This window comes from Euleptes europaea, chromosome 3, assembly GCF_029931775.1.
Source record: "Euleptes europaea isolate rEulEur1 chromosome 3, rEulEur1.hap1, whole genome shotgun sequence".
Classification (NCBI taxonomy): domain Eukaryota; kingdom Metazoa; phylum Chordata; class Lepidosauria; order Squamata; family Sphaerodactylidae; genus Euleptes; species Euleptes europaea.
In genome coordinates this window covers 118,550,669-118,566,191 of record NC_079314.1, presented here as the reverse complement: position 1 = coordinate 118,566,191, position 15,523 = coordinate 118,550,669, and the positions used below count along the sequence as shown (strand labels likewise).

General features: G+C 49.8%; 1 protein-coding gene and 1 long non-coding RNA gene across 2 annotated transcripts in view; one reads left to right on the top strand and one right to left on the bottom strand.

The window, feature by feature from the left end:
- Window positions 1–15,523, top strand: part of PLXNA4 (plexin A4) — a 587,111-nt gene that overhangs the window by 406,436 nt on the left and 165,152 nt on the right. Inside the window, exons 6-7 of the mRNA XM_056845760.1 lie at window positions 7,619–7,742; window positions 12,142–12,295. Of these exons, the coding sequence (XP_056701738.1) occupies window positions 7,619–7,742; window positions 12,142–12,295 (278 nt within the window). The remainder of the gene's footprint in view (window positions 1–7,618; window positions 7,743–12,141; window positions 12,296–15,523) is intronic.
- LOC130474227 (uncharacterized) overlaps window positions 1–15,523 on the bottom strand; it is a 263,869-nt gene that overhangs the window by 246,709 nt on the left and 1,637 nt on the right. The gene's annotated exons all lie outside the window — the stretch shown is intronic.

Below are 15,523 nucleotides of genomic sequence, written 5' to 3'. Positions count from 1 at the left end.
GACCCCCGCCTCTTTTCTTGCTTCAGCGCCCTTCCCTTCTCTCTCCCCCGCCCCCGATCTCTTTGCCCTGGGTTGTATAAATGGAGGATGATCTCCGGAGAGAAAAAGCTGACCTTATAGATGATTACCGATGGTCAGCAGATGGCTTTAGGCGCACACCTCCAAAGCTGCAGGTTTGCTTTGTGCGGGGCATAGGCCAAAATTATCATCTAAGCATCATCACTGGGAAATTCGCCTAAGAAGAGTCTGCGCCACCAAAAGAGGACCCAGAGAGATATGTTTTCAAGTGGTGTGCTATTCATTTACTTTATATGTCTGCGCACATCATGTTTAGAGTTGCCAACCAGGTGGCACCTGGAGATCTCCCAGTATTACAGCTGATCTCCAGCATGGTGTAGAGGTTTAACAGCGGTGATTTGGACCGGTGGACTCTGATTTGGAGAACAGGGTTTGATTCCCCACTCCTCCACATGAGCGGTGGACTCTGATCTGGAGAACCGGGTTGGTTTCCCCACTCCTACACACGAAGCCAGCTTAACACATGAACACATGAAGCGGCCTTATACTGAATCAGACCCTTGGTCCATCAAAGTCAGTATTGTCTGCTCAGACCAGCGGCGGCTCTCCAGGGTCTCAGGCAGGGGTCTTTCACATCACCTACCTGCCTAGTCCATTTAACTGGAGATGCTAGGGGTTCTGCATGCCAAACAGATGCTCTACCACTGAGCCACAGCCCCTCCCCAAGCTGGGTGAACTTGGGCTAGTCATAGTTCTCTTAGAGCTCTCTCAGCCCCACCTACCTCACAAGGTGTCTGTTGTGGGGAGGGGAAGGGAAGGTGATTGTACGCTGGTTTGATTCTTCTGTAAGTGGTAGAGAAAGTTGACATATAAAAACCAACTCTTCTCCTCCTCCTTCCTCTCCTCCTCCTCCTCCTCCTCCTCCTTCTCCTTCTCCTTCTCCTTCTCCTTCTCCTTCTCCTTCTCCTTCTCCTTCTCCTTCTCCTTCTCCTTCTCTTCCTCCTCCTCCTTCACCTTCTCCTTCTCCTCCTTCTTCTTCTCCTTCTCCTCCTCCTCCTCCTCCTTCTCCTTCTCTTCCTCCTCCTCCTTCACCTTCTCCTCCTTCTCCTTCTCTTTCTCCTCCTCCTCCTCCTCCTCCTCCTCCTCCTCCTCCTTCTCCTTCTCCTCCTTCTCCTTCTCCTTCTCTTTCTCCTCCTCCTTCTCCTTCTTCTTCCATCGAAGATCCCCTTCCTTGCCTCCCTGATCTTCACTGCAGCCGCAAGGGGACTTCGCTTCCATAGAGCTCCCCCTGCTGGCTGGACCTGGATTTATGCGCTCGGAGCATGGATTATCGAGGGCTTGCTTTGCTTAGGAAAAAAATTACTTCTAAGCCCTTCCTTCCCGTCGCCTTGAAATGAAGCAATGGTTACCTGGGTGCAGGGCAAGGGATAAAGATAGCACTTGCCTGCTGTCAAAACTGGGTCATGGGAGAAACGGATCAATTTCCACGTTGCTATTTATACCACTCCTGATTGCTCAAGTCGAGCATCTGCATACCTCGACCGATGAAAAACAGGGTGGATTCCGGGCTGCCACCATGTCCCAAATGCTTTTTGGGTGCAGCGGTAACTTTGGTTGCATCCTATCTGTAGGGTTAGAATCATAGAGCTGGAAGGGACCACCAGGGACATCTAGTCCAACCCCCTGCACAATGCAGGAAATTCATAACTACTCCCCACACCCCCAGTGACTCCTACTCCATGCCCAGAAGATGGCCAAGATGCCCTCCCTCTCATAATCTGCCTAAGGTCACAGAATCAGCACTGCTGTCAGATGGCCATCTAACCTCTGCTTAAACACTTCCAGGGAAGGAGCGCTCACCACCTCCCAAGGAAGCCTGTTCCACTGAGGAACTGCTCTTCCGGTCTCTGATTATGTTCTCTGGCCAGGTCCCGAAGTGCCAAATACCTTACCACCTCCCAAGGAAACAATTGGGAAATACCTGTAGATTTGAGGAGTGGAGCCTGGGGAGGGTGGGATTTGGGTAGAGACTTCAATGAGGTATGATGCCGTGGAGTCCACCTTCCAAAGTAGCCATTTCCTCCAGGGGAACTGATCTGTATCGCCTGGAGATCGGTCGTAATAGCAGGAGATCTCCAGGTACCGCCTGGAGGTTGGCAACTCTACCTATCTGCCAGCTCCAAAGACGTTAACACTGGGCAGAGATCAGCTGCCTGCAGTGTCCTTCTGCCAGTTCTCCAGAGCCACATTCAATGCTGACGTGGCTGTCCCGAGGGCTCTCTGGCAGTGGAAGCGGCCAAGATCTTTTTGCCGTGGGGTTGCCAGGTGCCAGTGTGGTGTAGTGATTAAGAGCAGCAGACTTTAAACTGGAGAACCGGGTTCGATTCCCCACTCCTCCCCATGAGCAGCGGACTCTGATCTGGAGAACCGGGTTCGATTCCCCACTCCTCCACATGAAGCCTGCTGGGTGACCTTGGGCCAGTCACAGTTCTCTCCTAACTCTCTCAGCCCCACCTACCTTACGAGGCGATTGTGAGCTGGTTTGATTCTCCTTAAAAGGTAGAGGAAGTCGGCAAATAAAAATCAACTCTTCTTCTTCATCCCCCACCGGTGGCCGGGGGTATCTAGCAACCCTATTCAGTTGGTAGCCTGGGATTGCTGCTTTAGGCTTGACACATGGCCCGGCCACTGTACTATTAGTAAGGTGCCAACCTCCAGGTACCAGCTGGAGATCTCCCACTGTTGCAACTGATCTCCACGTGATAGAGATCAGTTCACCTGGAGAAAATGGCCACTTTGGCAATAGGACTCTATGGCATTGAAGTCCCTCCCCTCCCCAAACCCCACCCTCCTCAGGCTCTGCCCCCAAAACCTCCTATCGGTGGCAAATAGGGACCTGACAATCCTAACTATTAGATTTCTCGGTAGCAGCACTTTCTGTTTTACCTAGTTGTAGGAGATTGTTAAGAACAGCCTTTGGCGGGATGAGTTTCCTTGTCGGGGAAGAATATTGAAGGCTTACAGTACCTTTCCCAATAAGCTGTTTCTTTACCAGTGTACAGAAGGAGCAGACGGGGTGTTAGGCCGAGGGCTAAGTATGTGCGTGGGGTATGTTTATGTTTCCATTCCAGCCCCAAGCCAGAAGCTTTTTGGATCTACGCTGACGAGAAGCAAAAGTCCCTGTTAGCGGCGGCCCGATGATTGGAAAGCCGAGCACGTTCCTGGCTTAGCTCTGGACAGGGCTATAAAATTGCATCTTTCCTGCAAGGGTGAAAGGCCAGGATCTGCAAACAAAAAGGGGGGAAGGGAAGGAAACTCCGACTCTCATTTCCCCCCTCGTGCTCTTGGAGGCCGAGAACGTGGCGGCTCAGCAGTCAAAGGGCAGGGAGAGAGTTTGATTTGGAGCCGAGATAAATTTCCTGAAACGCTTAGCCGGCGTGTGCCTTTTCTTGCGCTCTCTGCCTAGGACAGACGCACACATGAACACATGAAGCTGCCTTCTACTGAATCAGACTCTTGGTCCATCAAAATCAGTATTGTCTACTCAGACCGGCAGCGGCTCTCCAGGGTCTCAGGCAGAGGTCTTTCACATCACCTACATGCCTAGTCCCTTTAACTGGAGATGCCAGGGATTGAACCTGAGACCTTCTGCATGCCAAGCTGGTGCTCTACCACTGAGTCACGGTCCCTCTCCATGGCTCTCCAGGGTCTTAGGCAGGGGTCTTTCACATCACCTACTTGCCTAGTCCCTTGAACTGGAGATGCTGGGGATTGAACCTGGGGGGTGGTGGTTAGTGGAGGGGCCATGGCTCAAGGGGAGATGAAAAGGGATTGAACCTGGGATCTTCTGCATGCCAAGCAGATGCTCTACCACTGAGCCACGGCCCTTCTCTCTGCCTGAAAGACCTCTGCCTGAGACCCTGGAGAGCCACTGGCAGTCTGAGTAGACAATACTGACTTTGATGGACCAAGGGTCTAATTCAGTATAAGGCAGCTTCATGTGTTCATGTGTTTATCTATCCATCCACATCTATCTGTCTGTCTACCTGTCTGCCATCCACCTACCCATCCACATATGTCTGTCGGTCCGCCCCTCTGTCTGTCCGTTCATCCATCCCTATCTGTCTGTCTGTCCGTCCATCCACATACATCTGCCTGTCTGTCTGTCTGCCCACCAGTCTACCATGCCTGAAGTAACCTAATTCCCTTCCCGTTAGATGGGAAGGTGACCCCTCCTACCCCTGGCCACTATCTAGAGAATGCAGTGGTCCATGAAACTGTAGAAGTTAGCCAGGCTTATTAAGAGGGAAAGCAAGTGCCTTAAGGAGGGCAGGGTGCAGGCGGGGCCGTTCGCCCACAGCAGAAGGTAAAACGGAGCAGAAGTGTCTGTGGGCGTCTCATCACTCGCTAGTTAGAGGAGTCATTTCCCTGGTTTGTTTTTCATCTATCCAGCTCACACGCTTCATCCTCCCACCAGTCGTTCGGCTTTTAACTCACGCCTCTCATGCGAATCGTATTTTCTCTTGCGGGTATTGGCGCCAGCTGCCGTACACGCATGGCTTTTCCTGGCATCGTGTGGAACCTGGGAGCTTCTGGCTGTCGTTGGGTGGCATCTTTATGACATCGAGCAAGCTCAGAACGAGCCCTCTCCCCAAGTTTCCTATGGTGTCAAATGTGGGCTTTGACATGGCCAGTTCAAGGTATTTGTCACTTGGGGGCCTGGCCAGAGAACATAATCAGAGCCGTACTGAGGCTATCATATTTTGACCACATTATCAGAAGACAAGAGTCACTAGAAAAGACAGTCATGCTAGGAAACGTTGAGGGCAGCAGGAAAAGAGGAAGACCAAACAAGAGATGGATTGACTCAATAAAGGAAGCCACAGCCCTCAGTTTGCAAGAGCTGAGCAAGGCTGTCAAAGATAGGACATTTTGGAGGATACTGATTCATAGGGTCACCATGAGTCGGAAGCGACTTGACGGCACTTAACACACACACATGGGGGGCGCTTCCTGCAGCAAATTAAAATTAAGCACCTTGGGATCAGACCAGTGGTCCATCTAGTCCAGCATCCTAAGAACTTAAGAAAAGCCCTGTTGGATCAGACCCCATCTAGTCCAGCATCCTAAAACATGAGCCCTGAAAGATCAGACCGGTGGTCCATCTAGTCCAGCATCCTAAGAAGTAAGAAGAACCCTGCTGGATCAGACTGGTGGTCCATCTAGTCCAACATCCTAAGAACATAAGAAGAGTCCTGCTGGATAGCGGTGGATGCTAATCTGGTGAACCAGGTTGGTTTCCCCATTCCCACATGTGAAACCAGCTGGGTGACCTTGGGCTAGTCACACTCTCTCAGCCCCATCTACCTCACAGGGTGTCTGTTATGGGGAAGGGAAGGGGATTGTAAACTGGTTTGATTCTTCCTTAAGTGGTAGAGAAAGTCAGCATATAAAAGCCAACTCTTCTTCCTCTTCCTCTTCTTCTTCTACTTCTTCATCTTCGTCTTCTTCTTGGAAACGGGTCACTGGATTTGGGATCAGATCCAGCAGAGCTCTTATTTCCTTTTGCCATTTACTTACCCGACTTCATTGCTATTCCAATTGAACCTCAGGCTAGATGCACTTCCTTGGAAAGTAGAGACTTCAAAGTTTAAGAGAGGGCGGGTCGATTCACTTTCATGTGTGGAATTCAGAGTAGCTTTTAATAGGGCCAATATTGCCGCTTAATGCCAGAAGAATTTGATTGAAGCCACCATTTGAAGGTTTGGGTACATTTGCTTTGTAGTGGGGGGATAATTAGCACACAGCTGGGGCTGTCTTTCTGCATTAACTTTGTGTCCCGTTGTGGGCGTGAGCCCACCCTACCTCCCCCCAGGAGATGTTAACCATCCACTGATAGCCGCAACCTCTGTTTCTTTTAGTTTTTTTGCCGTCAAGCGGCAGCTAACTTATGGCAATCCCGCAGGGTTGTCAAAGCAAGAGACGAATAGAGGTGGTTTGCGTAGTGACCCTGGACTTCCTTGGGGTCTCCCGTCCAAGTATTAACCAGAATAAACCCTCCCTAGGTTCCAAGATCTGATGGGATCAAGCTAACATGGGCCATCCAGGTCAAGGCTGGAGGCATTCAGAGATGGTTTGCCATTGTGTGCCTCTGCACAGCGACCCTGGGTTTCCTTGGTGGTCTCCCATCCATGTACTGACCAGGGCCAACCCTTCTTAGCTTCCAAGATCTGATGAGATCAAGCTAACATGGGCCATCCAGGTCAAGGCTAGAGATGTTCCAAGATTGTTTGCCATCACCTGCATGTACATTGCAACCCTGGAGATCCTTGGTGGTCTCCCATCCATGTACTGACCAGGGCCAACCCTTCTTAGCTTCCAAGATCTGATGAGATCAAGCTAACATGGGCCATCCAGGTCAAGGCTAGAGATGTTCCAAGATTGTTTGCCATCACCTGCATGTACATAGCAACCCTGGAGATCCTTGGTGGTCTCCCATCCATGTACTGACCAGGGCCAACTCTGCTTAGCCTCTGAGATCTGATAAGATCAAGCTAGCCTGGGCCATCCAATTCAGGGCCTCTATACATCAGGGAAAATCAGCAATTCATAAAAGGAACTAGGGATGCCAGCCTCCAGGTGGGACCTGGGGATCGCCTGGAATTACAGCTCACCTCCAGACTACAGAGATCAGTTCCCCTGGAGAAAGTGGCTGTATTGGAGGGTGGACTCTGTGGCATTATAACCCACTGAGGTCCCTGTCCTCCCCAGGCTCCATCCCCAACTCTCCAGGAGTTTCCCAACCTGGATCTGCCAACCTTACCCCCCCTCCCATCCTCACCGGTGGTCAAGGGGAACCTGGCAACTCTAGAGGGAGGCCAAAACTAAAGTAGAACTTCTTGCTGTCTCCCGCTGGCTTCTGGTGTCCAGATCACGCAAAGTGCTGTTATCACTTTACTCTGCTCTGGTTAGACCTCACCTAGAGTACTGTGTTCAGTTTTGGGCACCGCAATTTAAGAAAGATGTAGACAAGCTGGAACATGTCCAGAGAAGGGCAACAAAGATGGTGAGGGGTCTGGAGACCGAGTCCTATGAGAAAAGGTTGAAAGAGCTGGGTATGTTTAGCCTGAAGAGGAGAAGACTGAGAGGGGATATGATAACCATGTTCAAATACTTGAAGGGATGTCACATAGAGGAGGGTGCCGAGTTGTTTTCTGTTGCCCCAGAAGATCGGACCAGAAACAACGGGTTGAAATTAAATCAAAAGAGTTTCCGTCTAGACATTAGGAAGAATTTTCTAAGTTTTTCAGTGGAACAGGCTACCTCAGAGGTGGTAAACTCTCCTTCCCTGGAGGTTTTTAAGCAGAGACTAGATGGCCATCTGTCAGCAATGCTGATTCTATGACCTTAAGCAGATGATGAGAGGGAGGGCATCTTGGCCATCTTCTGGGTATGTAGCGGGGGTCACTGGGGGTGTGGGGGGGGAGGTAGTTATGAATTTCCTGCATTGTGCAGGGGGTTGGACTAGATGACCCTGGTGGTCTCTTCCAACTCTATGATTCTATGGTACTGACCTCTTTGTTTGCTTCTCTTTTCTCAGGTGCACCAGGAAAGAGCAATGTGAAAGGTCCCACGAGCCCCGGAGGTTCGCCTCAGAGATGAGGCAGTGTGTCCGGCTCACCGTGCACCCCAACAACATCTCGGTCTCCCAGTATAGCGTGCTGGTAAGGATGGAGTCTTTTTCTTTGCCCCTGCAGGACACTTTAGGCCCACTTCCATTTCCTTTCCTGTTCCCAAGGCGCTTCTTTTAATTTACAAAATAAAAAAAAATGTCTGGTTTTCTAGGGTTGCCAACCTCCAGGTGGTAGCTGGTGATGTTCTGCTATTATAACTGATCTCCAGGCAACAGGGATCAGTTCGCCAGGAGAAAACGGCTGCTTTGGAAAGTGGACTCTTTGGCATTATACCTCGTTGGAGTCCCTCCCCTCCCCAACCGAATTGATTTCTCCACTCCTCCACACGAATCCAGCTGGGTGACCTTGGGCTAGTCACAGCTCTCTTAGAGCTCTCTCAGCCTCACCTACCTCACAGGGTGTCTGTTGTGGGGAGGGGAAGGGAAGGTGATTGTAAGCTGGTTTGATTCTTCCTTAAGTGGTAGAAAAAGTCAGCATATAAAAAACGACTCTTCTTCTTCTTCGTTGTCCCAGTGGGGCAAATAGCAGCACCGTGGGGAGGGTTGCCAGGTCTCCCTTTGTCACCGGCAGGAGGTTTATGGGGGTGGAGCCTGAGGAGGGTGGGGTTTGGGGAGGGGAGGAACTTCAGTGCCATGGAGTCCAATTACCAAAGCAGTCATTTCCTCCAGGGGAGCTGATCTCTATCAGCTGGAGATCAGTCGTAAGAGCAGGAGATCTCCAGCTAGTGCCTGGACGTTGGCAACACTATCCATGTTGGCAAATCATAGAGGAGGGAAGCCGAAGCTCCATCTTCCATCTGAAACTGGGACTCCCCATAGCTGCTTTAAAACATACCCCTCTGGGGGCTCCTTCACAGGGCGGCTGGCGTCTCCTGCAGCTTGGCCCTTAGCTGCCGTTCTTCATAAGGCTTCCCCGTTGGATTTCTCCAGTATTGACGTGACGGTGATGACCGTGGACTTTGAGCACGCCGTACGTTGCCCATGGCACAGCCAGCCTTTCCGCTAGACGAGGTCAGCCCGCTGGCCTCCAGTCACCAGCAAAGGACAGCAGCTAGTTTATGACTGAGTTTTTGGCCTCGGGCACCACAATGTCTCATGCCATCCCTGGCCTGCGGGGCTTTGCATCTGGGTCAAATCTGCTTTCGCATATACCTCCTTAACGGCGTTTACATTTCTGTTGCGGTTCAACAACAAGACCTGAGTGTGTTTTAACCTGAACTACTACTTAGGGGGGGAGTGAAAATTGTGGGGAGGAACATTAACAATTTGAGATATGCCAGTGATACTACATTACTGGCAGAAAATACCGAAGACGTGAAAGTTAAAAGAGAAGGTGTCAAAGCAGGACTGCAGCTGAACATCAAGAAGACAAAAGTAATGACTACAGGAGCATTACTCAACTTGAAGGTTGACAATGAGGAAATTGAAATTGTTCAAGACTTTCTATTCCTTGGCTCCATCTTCAACCAAAAGGGAGACTGCAGCCAAGAAATCAGAAGGAGATTGAGACTGGGAAGGGCAGCCATGAAGGAGCTAGAAAAGATTTTGAAGTGTAAGGATGTGTCACCGGCCACCAAGGTCAAGTTAATTCATGTCATCGTATTCCTCATTACTGTGTATGGGTGTGAAAGCTAGACATTGAAGAAAGCTGATAGGAAGACAGTAGATTCCTTTGAAATGTGGTGTTGGAGGAGAGTGTTACGGATACCGTGGTCCGCCCCAAAAAAACAAAACAACAATCAGTGGGTGATCAAATCAAGCTTGAACTGACCCTAGAAGCTAAAATGACTAAACTGAGGCTATCGTATTTAGGTCACATGATGAGAAGATAAAAGTCAATGGAAAAGACAGTCATGCTTGGGAAAGTTGAGGGCAGCAGGAAAAGAGGAAGACCCAACAAGAGATGGATTGACTCCAACAAGGAAGCCACGGCTCTCAGTTTGCAAGATCTGAGCAAGGCTGGCAAAGATAGGACATTTTGGAGGACTTTGATTCATAGGGTTGCCATGAGTTAGAAGCGACTTGACGGCACTTAACACACACACACTACTTAACAAAAAGCAGTGTATGTTGTCCTCTCATGTTTATGATTTTTTAAAAAAATTCTGATGATGAGTTAGGTTTGCACTTGGGGATTCTTACAAAGTGTCCCGAGGACGTCACGGCAGAACTTTGGCTGTGCTGATTTTTTGTTGGTTTGTGGGATATTAGGACTGGTGTGCAGGTGTCTCTCCTTTCCTGGGAATTTGTATTGTTTGGTTGCTGCAAGTGAAAGGGAAAAAAAAGAACCCTGGGGGATGTTATTTATCGAACAAATATGAGAATTTCCTTCCTTCTGCGCATTCCCATTCACGTTTGCAGAATAATGTCCTCCGAATGCTTTGCAGCTGCTGTCCACTGGGCCCTGGTGGTCTCCCAGCATTACCACTGATCTTCAAGGAACAGAGATCAACTTCCTGGATAGGGTTGCCAACCTCCAGGTGGTGGCTGGAGATCTCCTGCTATTACAGCTGATCTCCAGGCGACGGAGATCAGTTCCCCTGCAGAAAATGGCCACTTTGGAAGGTGGACTCTATGGCATTATACCCCACTGGTCCCTCAGTCTCCAAACCCCGCCTTCCTGAGGCTCCAACCCCAAAATCTCCAGGCATTTTCCAATCCAGAGCTGGCAACCCTATTCCTGGAGAAAATGGCTGCTTTGGAGGGAGGATTCTATGGCCTTCTACCCTGCTGAGGTTGCTCCCTGTACCCCACCCTCCCCAGTCTCCACCCCTGAATCACGTACCTAGAAGGTCAAGTAAAAAACTAATGAGGCAAACAATATAATTAAAAGCTAAACCATTAAAAAGTTGTCTAAGTACATATAAATTTAATACAAGTTAAAATTAAATGATGCTAATGACTCCTTGCAAGAGGCCTTCCAAACACATGTATTAAAATAACACAATTGGCATAATATACAATAAGACATACAATCATACACAAACCATAAGCATACAATCACATGTAGACCATACGTGTTTCGGCGTATTTGCCAACTTCAGTGGTCTAAAGGAAACTAGCACACCAAACTGTAACTTATGTATCAAATTTCTACAAATCTTTGTGACTTTTGGGCGTAGTATTAGCAAGGTCTCAATAAATATAGAACTGCAGAGCTTCTTTGAGTGCATTCCTGAGCTTTCGGCGTGTGGGAACGGCGGGGAGGAGGCGCTGCTGCAGTGCCTCCTAACCTGTTTCCCCGGCGCCGAAAACTCAAAAAAAGACTTTTAAAGGCTTTTAAAATTTTAAATGGGGCTTTTCGTCCCATAGGTAAAAGCGAGGATGCACCTGCTAAAAAGCAGGCACAGCCTCGCTCTTCTTGCCGCCGGCATACCCCCACCCGTCCCCAGAAACGCCTCCCGGGATGCCGGAACGCCCTCCAGAATGCTGGCGCGGGCCTTTACGCCAGTGGGACAGCCGCAGAAGGCCTCGGCGGCGTCCCGGGGCGGTGCTGCCCAGAGACCGGTGTCCAGGCCTGCCCGCCGGCATTGGGGCCACTAACACCGGCGTAAGTAGCCCAGACGCCAGTGCGGGGGGCCCTAACACCGGCGCAGCACCTTCCTGGCCTCCTAAGGGCTTTCGCCCTTAAAGCTCAGGAATGTGCTGTTAGTCTGTTAAAGGCATCCTTACAAATGAAACTTACAGCCTGTCTTTAACAAAACCTCCGAATCCCACAGTCATGACGTGATATGAATGTCTGGAGTGATTATCCACTGTCCACCCCTGAATCTCCAGGGATTTCCCAACCTGGAGTTACCAACCCTATACACCAGGGATTAACTGGCTGAATTGGATAGCCCAAGCTGCTTCTGCCATGAGCCGGAAGGAGCAAAGACTGACTTTCTTTTCAGGGTTCTTTTTCCCATTTTTCGGGGTCTTGCCAAAGTCCGTAACAAGACTCCCTTTGCACACAGGACCTTGTCGGTGCCCGAGAGCTCCCTCTGCTGGTGATGCCAGGAGTGGCGGTGTAAAGAGAGGTAGTCGGGAGCGCTGCAGTTTCCCTGTAGTCTGCAGAGCGCCCCCTGTGAGTAACCAGTCATCTTCCTCCCAAAACGTCTGGTGCTGGCGACCCTCGAGTCTTCACGGCACACTCCGAGGACTGCCCACGATGCATGAGCGACCCAGAGCACCCCCCCACTGCCCCCCAGACAAACCCTCCCCAGCACAGCTCTAAGTCAACGGCAACAGACCCTGCATCGCCACGCGCCACTCCCAGTTGACGCCTGCATTCCCCTCCCCTCCGACCCGATTGCCGCTTTCTCTCGAAGGAGGTCCCGTATCAAACAGGAGGCATTGGGTCCAATTTCTCCAGTGCGATTCTCCCTTCCGTCGCTGCCTCTCTTTCCTCATGCTTCTTGGCTTCTCCCCTTTTCTTCCCCCTCTTGCAGCTGGTTTTGGAAACTTACAACGTCCCCGAGCTGTCGGCCGGTGTCAACTGCACTTTCGAGGATCTTTCGGAAATGGACGGTGTGGTGATGGGGAACAAGATTCGGTGCTACTCCCCGGCGGCCAAGGAAGTGCCAAAGATCATCACAGAGAATGGTGAGTCCCCTTTCCCAGAATGCTGTTTTGGTTGCGACTCCGCTTCAACTGGTTTTCAAGAGCGCTGTCGATGGATTATGAGTAGGGTTGCCCGGTTGCTTAGATTGGCGGGCAATTGCCCACCAGTCCAGTGTCTGGCTTGGAAGTGGGGATCGTGTGTGTGCGCGTGGCTGCGCCGACGCAATTGTGTCACTTCTGGTTTACACCCAGAAGCGTTGAATCGCAACAGGCCTTTTACCACTCAAATTCCCCGTTTTAGTGGTAAAAGACCTGTTGCGATGTGGCGCTTCCAGGTGTAAACCAGAAGTGACGGGATCATGTCAGAGTGGCTGCACGCACGCGATCCCTGCCTCAGTTCCGCTCCAAAAACCTCCCGCCTGACCTGGGGGGGACCCGGCAACCCTAATTATGAGGAATGGGCAGCCTTGGGGAATGTGTGTGTTGTCATCTCAGCTGGGGACAGTGGGGGAAATCCAGTTTCCACATAGTGTTAGAACTTTCCTCTAGCCGTCCAAAACTAGTCCACGTAAAAAAAATATTAAATCTGGTGGTGGAAAATGCCATCAAGTCACAGCTGACTTACAGTGACCCCATAAGGTTTTCCAGGCAAGGCAAGTTCAGAGGTGCTTTGCCATTGACTGCCTTTGCCTAGTGACCCTGGACTTCCTTGGTGGTCTCCCATCCAAGTAGTAAGCAGGGCCAACCAGGACCAACCCTACTTAGCTTCCAAGATCTGATGAGATCAGGATAGCCATCCAGGTCAGGGCAGGTAATGGAAAGTGCCATCAAGGTTACACAACTTATGGTGACCCCGTGTGGTTTTTAAGGTGAGAACTGTTCAATGGTGGTTTGTGTTGCCTGCCTCTCTGAAGCAAGCCTAGGCTTTTCTTGGTGGTCTCCCATGCAAGTGCTAACCTTCTAAACCAGGCAGAAGCTGTGGCAGGTTGTGTTCCATTCCCCACAACATGTACAAGAGAAGGTTTAGTTCATGTGGATCCCTAGACCCCATCCTAAATTCTTCTTGTCTCAGAACTCCAGAGCAACCTAGCTTAGATGTCCAAGTTTAGGTGATGGTGACCTTCCAAAGCCAAGGAAGCTAATATTTTTGGGCCATTTATCAAGAATAGTGTACCATAAACTCAAGAGTGTGCTCTTGTTTGAGGTTGTGATGAGGCACAGAGAAGGAGGTGGTTTCTGGGATATTCTAGGTGATGAGGGGGCTTCTGAGATGTTTTGGGTGACAATGCACATAGAAGGTGGTGTCTTCTGAGACTTCTTGGGTGGTGAGGCACTTAGAAGGAGGTGGCTTCTGAGACGTCTTGGGTGGTGAGGCACTTAGAAGGAGGTGGCTTCTGTGAAGTTTTGGGTGGCATAGCACTTAGAAGGAGGCGGCTTCTGAGACGTCTTGAGTGGTGAGGCACTCAGAAGGAGATGGCATCTGAGATGTTTTGGCTGATGAGGCACAGAGGAAGAGATGGCTTCTGAAATGTTTTGGGTGCAAGCTGAAGATATCTTTGATTTCTTCTCACTCAAAACCCCATACTTTGGCCTCTGGGCAAACAGGTATATGTCATTCTCCTTGATCCTTTAATTCCCCTTGAAAAGGGTGATGGTTGTTAAATACAAGGCATTTAACTGAGCTGTCAAGGCCTCAGTGGCAGATGGGGCAGCAGAGGGGCGCACCAGTGGCAAAATGTATGCAGGGATGTGTGCGCGGGCGTGCGGTGATGAGTAGTTGTCAACTTCCCTTTGGCATGATTGATTAATGACTCTCTCAGGTGAGGAGGAAAATAACGGAGGTGGAGGAGGGCGAACGGGTCAAAGTTTTGCATTAAACATGGGCCACTTCCTTGTGAAATGCTTGCAATTACTGCAGCCAAACAGCTGCTGGGCTGGGAAGGGGAGAGGAAATAAGGTTATGGCCTTCTTCAGCAGAATCGGGGAAGCCAGAATTAAAGGGGAGAGGAAGGTGAGAACATAAGAATACAAGAAAAGCCCTGCTGGATCAGACCAAGGCCCATCAAGTCCAGCAGTTTGTTCACACAGTGGCCAAACAGGTGCCTCTAGGAAGCCCCCAAACAAGACAACTGCAGCAGCATTGTCCTGCCTATGTGTTCCACGGCACCTAATATAATAGGCATGCTCCATTGATACTGGAAAGAATAGGTATGCATCATGACTAGTAGTCACTTTGACTAGTAGCCATGGATAGGCCTATCCTCTATAACAGTGGTTCCCAACCTTTTTTTGACCAGGGACCACTAGGACTTTTTTGTTCGGTGCAGGGACCCCAAGGTTCAAAATAAAAATTCAGAGAATTTGAAAATAAACTTTAATCATAACTGTTAGTTAAACATTAAACTTAGAATAATATTTGAATATGGTTTTTTTTATAATAGAGAACTTTTAATTGAAAAGATTATTTTATTATGGGTTTATAACTTTGTTTCACGGACCTTAATTTAGTTCTCGCGGACCCCTGGGGGTCCGTGGACCCCAGGTTGGGAACCAGTGCTCTATAAGAACATAAGAAAAGCCATGCTGGATCAGACCAAGGCCCATCAAGTCCAGCAGTCCATTCACACAGTGGCCAACCAGGTGCCTCTAGGAAGCCCGCAAACAAGATGGCTGCAACAGCATTTTCCTGCCTGTGTTCCACAGCGCCGAATAGGCATGCTCCTCTGATCCTGGAGAGAATAGGTATGCATCATGACTAGTATCCATTTTGACTAGTAGCCTTGAATAGCCCTCTCCACTCCCCTCTTCAAGTCTTCCAAGTTGGCAGCCATTACCACATCCTGTGGCAGGGAGTTCCACAATTTAACTGTGCGTTGTGTGAAGAAAGACTTCCATCCTCCATAAGAACATAACAAAAACCATACCGGATCAGACCAAGGCCCATCGAGTCCAACAGTCTGTTCCCACAGTGGCCAACCAGGTGCCTCTAGGAAGCGCACAAACAAGACAACTGCAGCAGCATTGTCCCGCCTGTGTTCCACAGAACCTAATATATTCAACATGCTCCTCTGATCCTGGAGAGAATAGGGATGCATCATGACTCGTACCCATTTTTACTAGTAGCCATGGATAGCCCTCTCCTCCATGAACATGTCCACTCCCCTCTTAAAGCCTTCCAAGTTGGCAGGTTCTAATTGGCTTGGAGGGGATCTAGTGGGAGGAATGGAGCCTTATTAGAGATTTCAATACATGAAAAAGCTTTATCTTGAA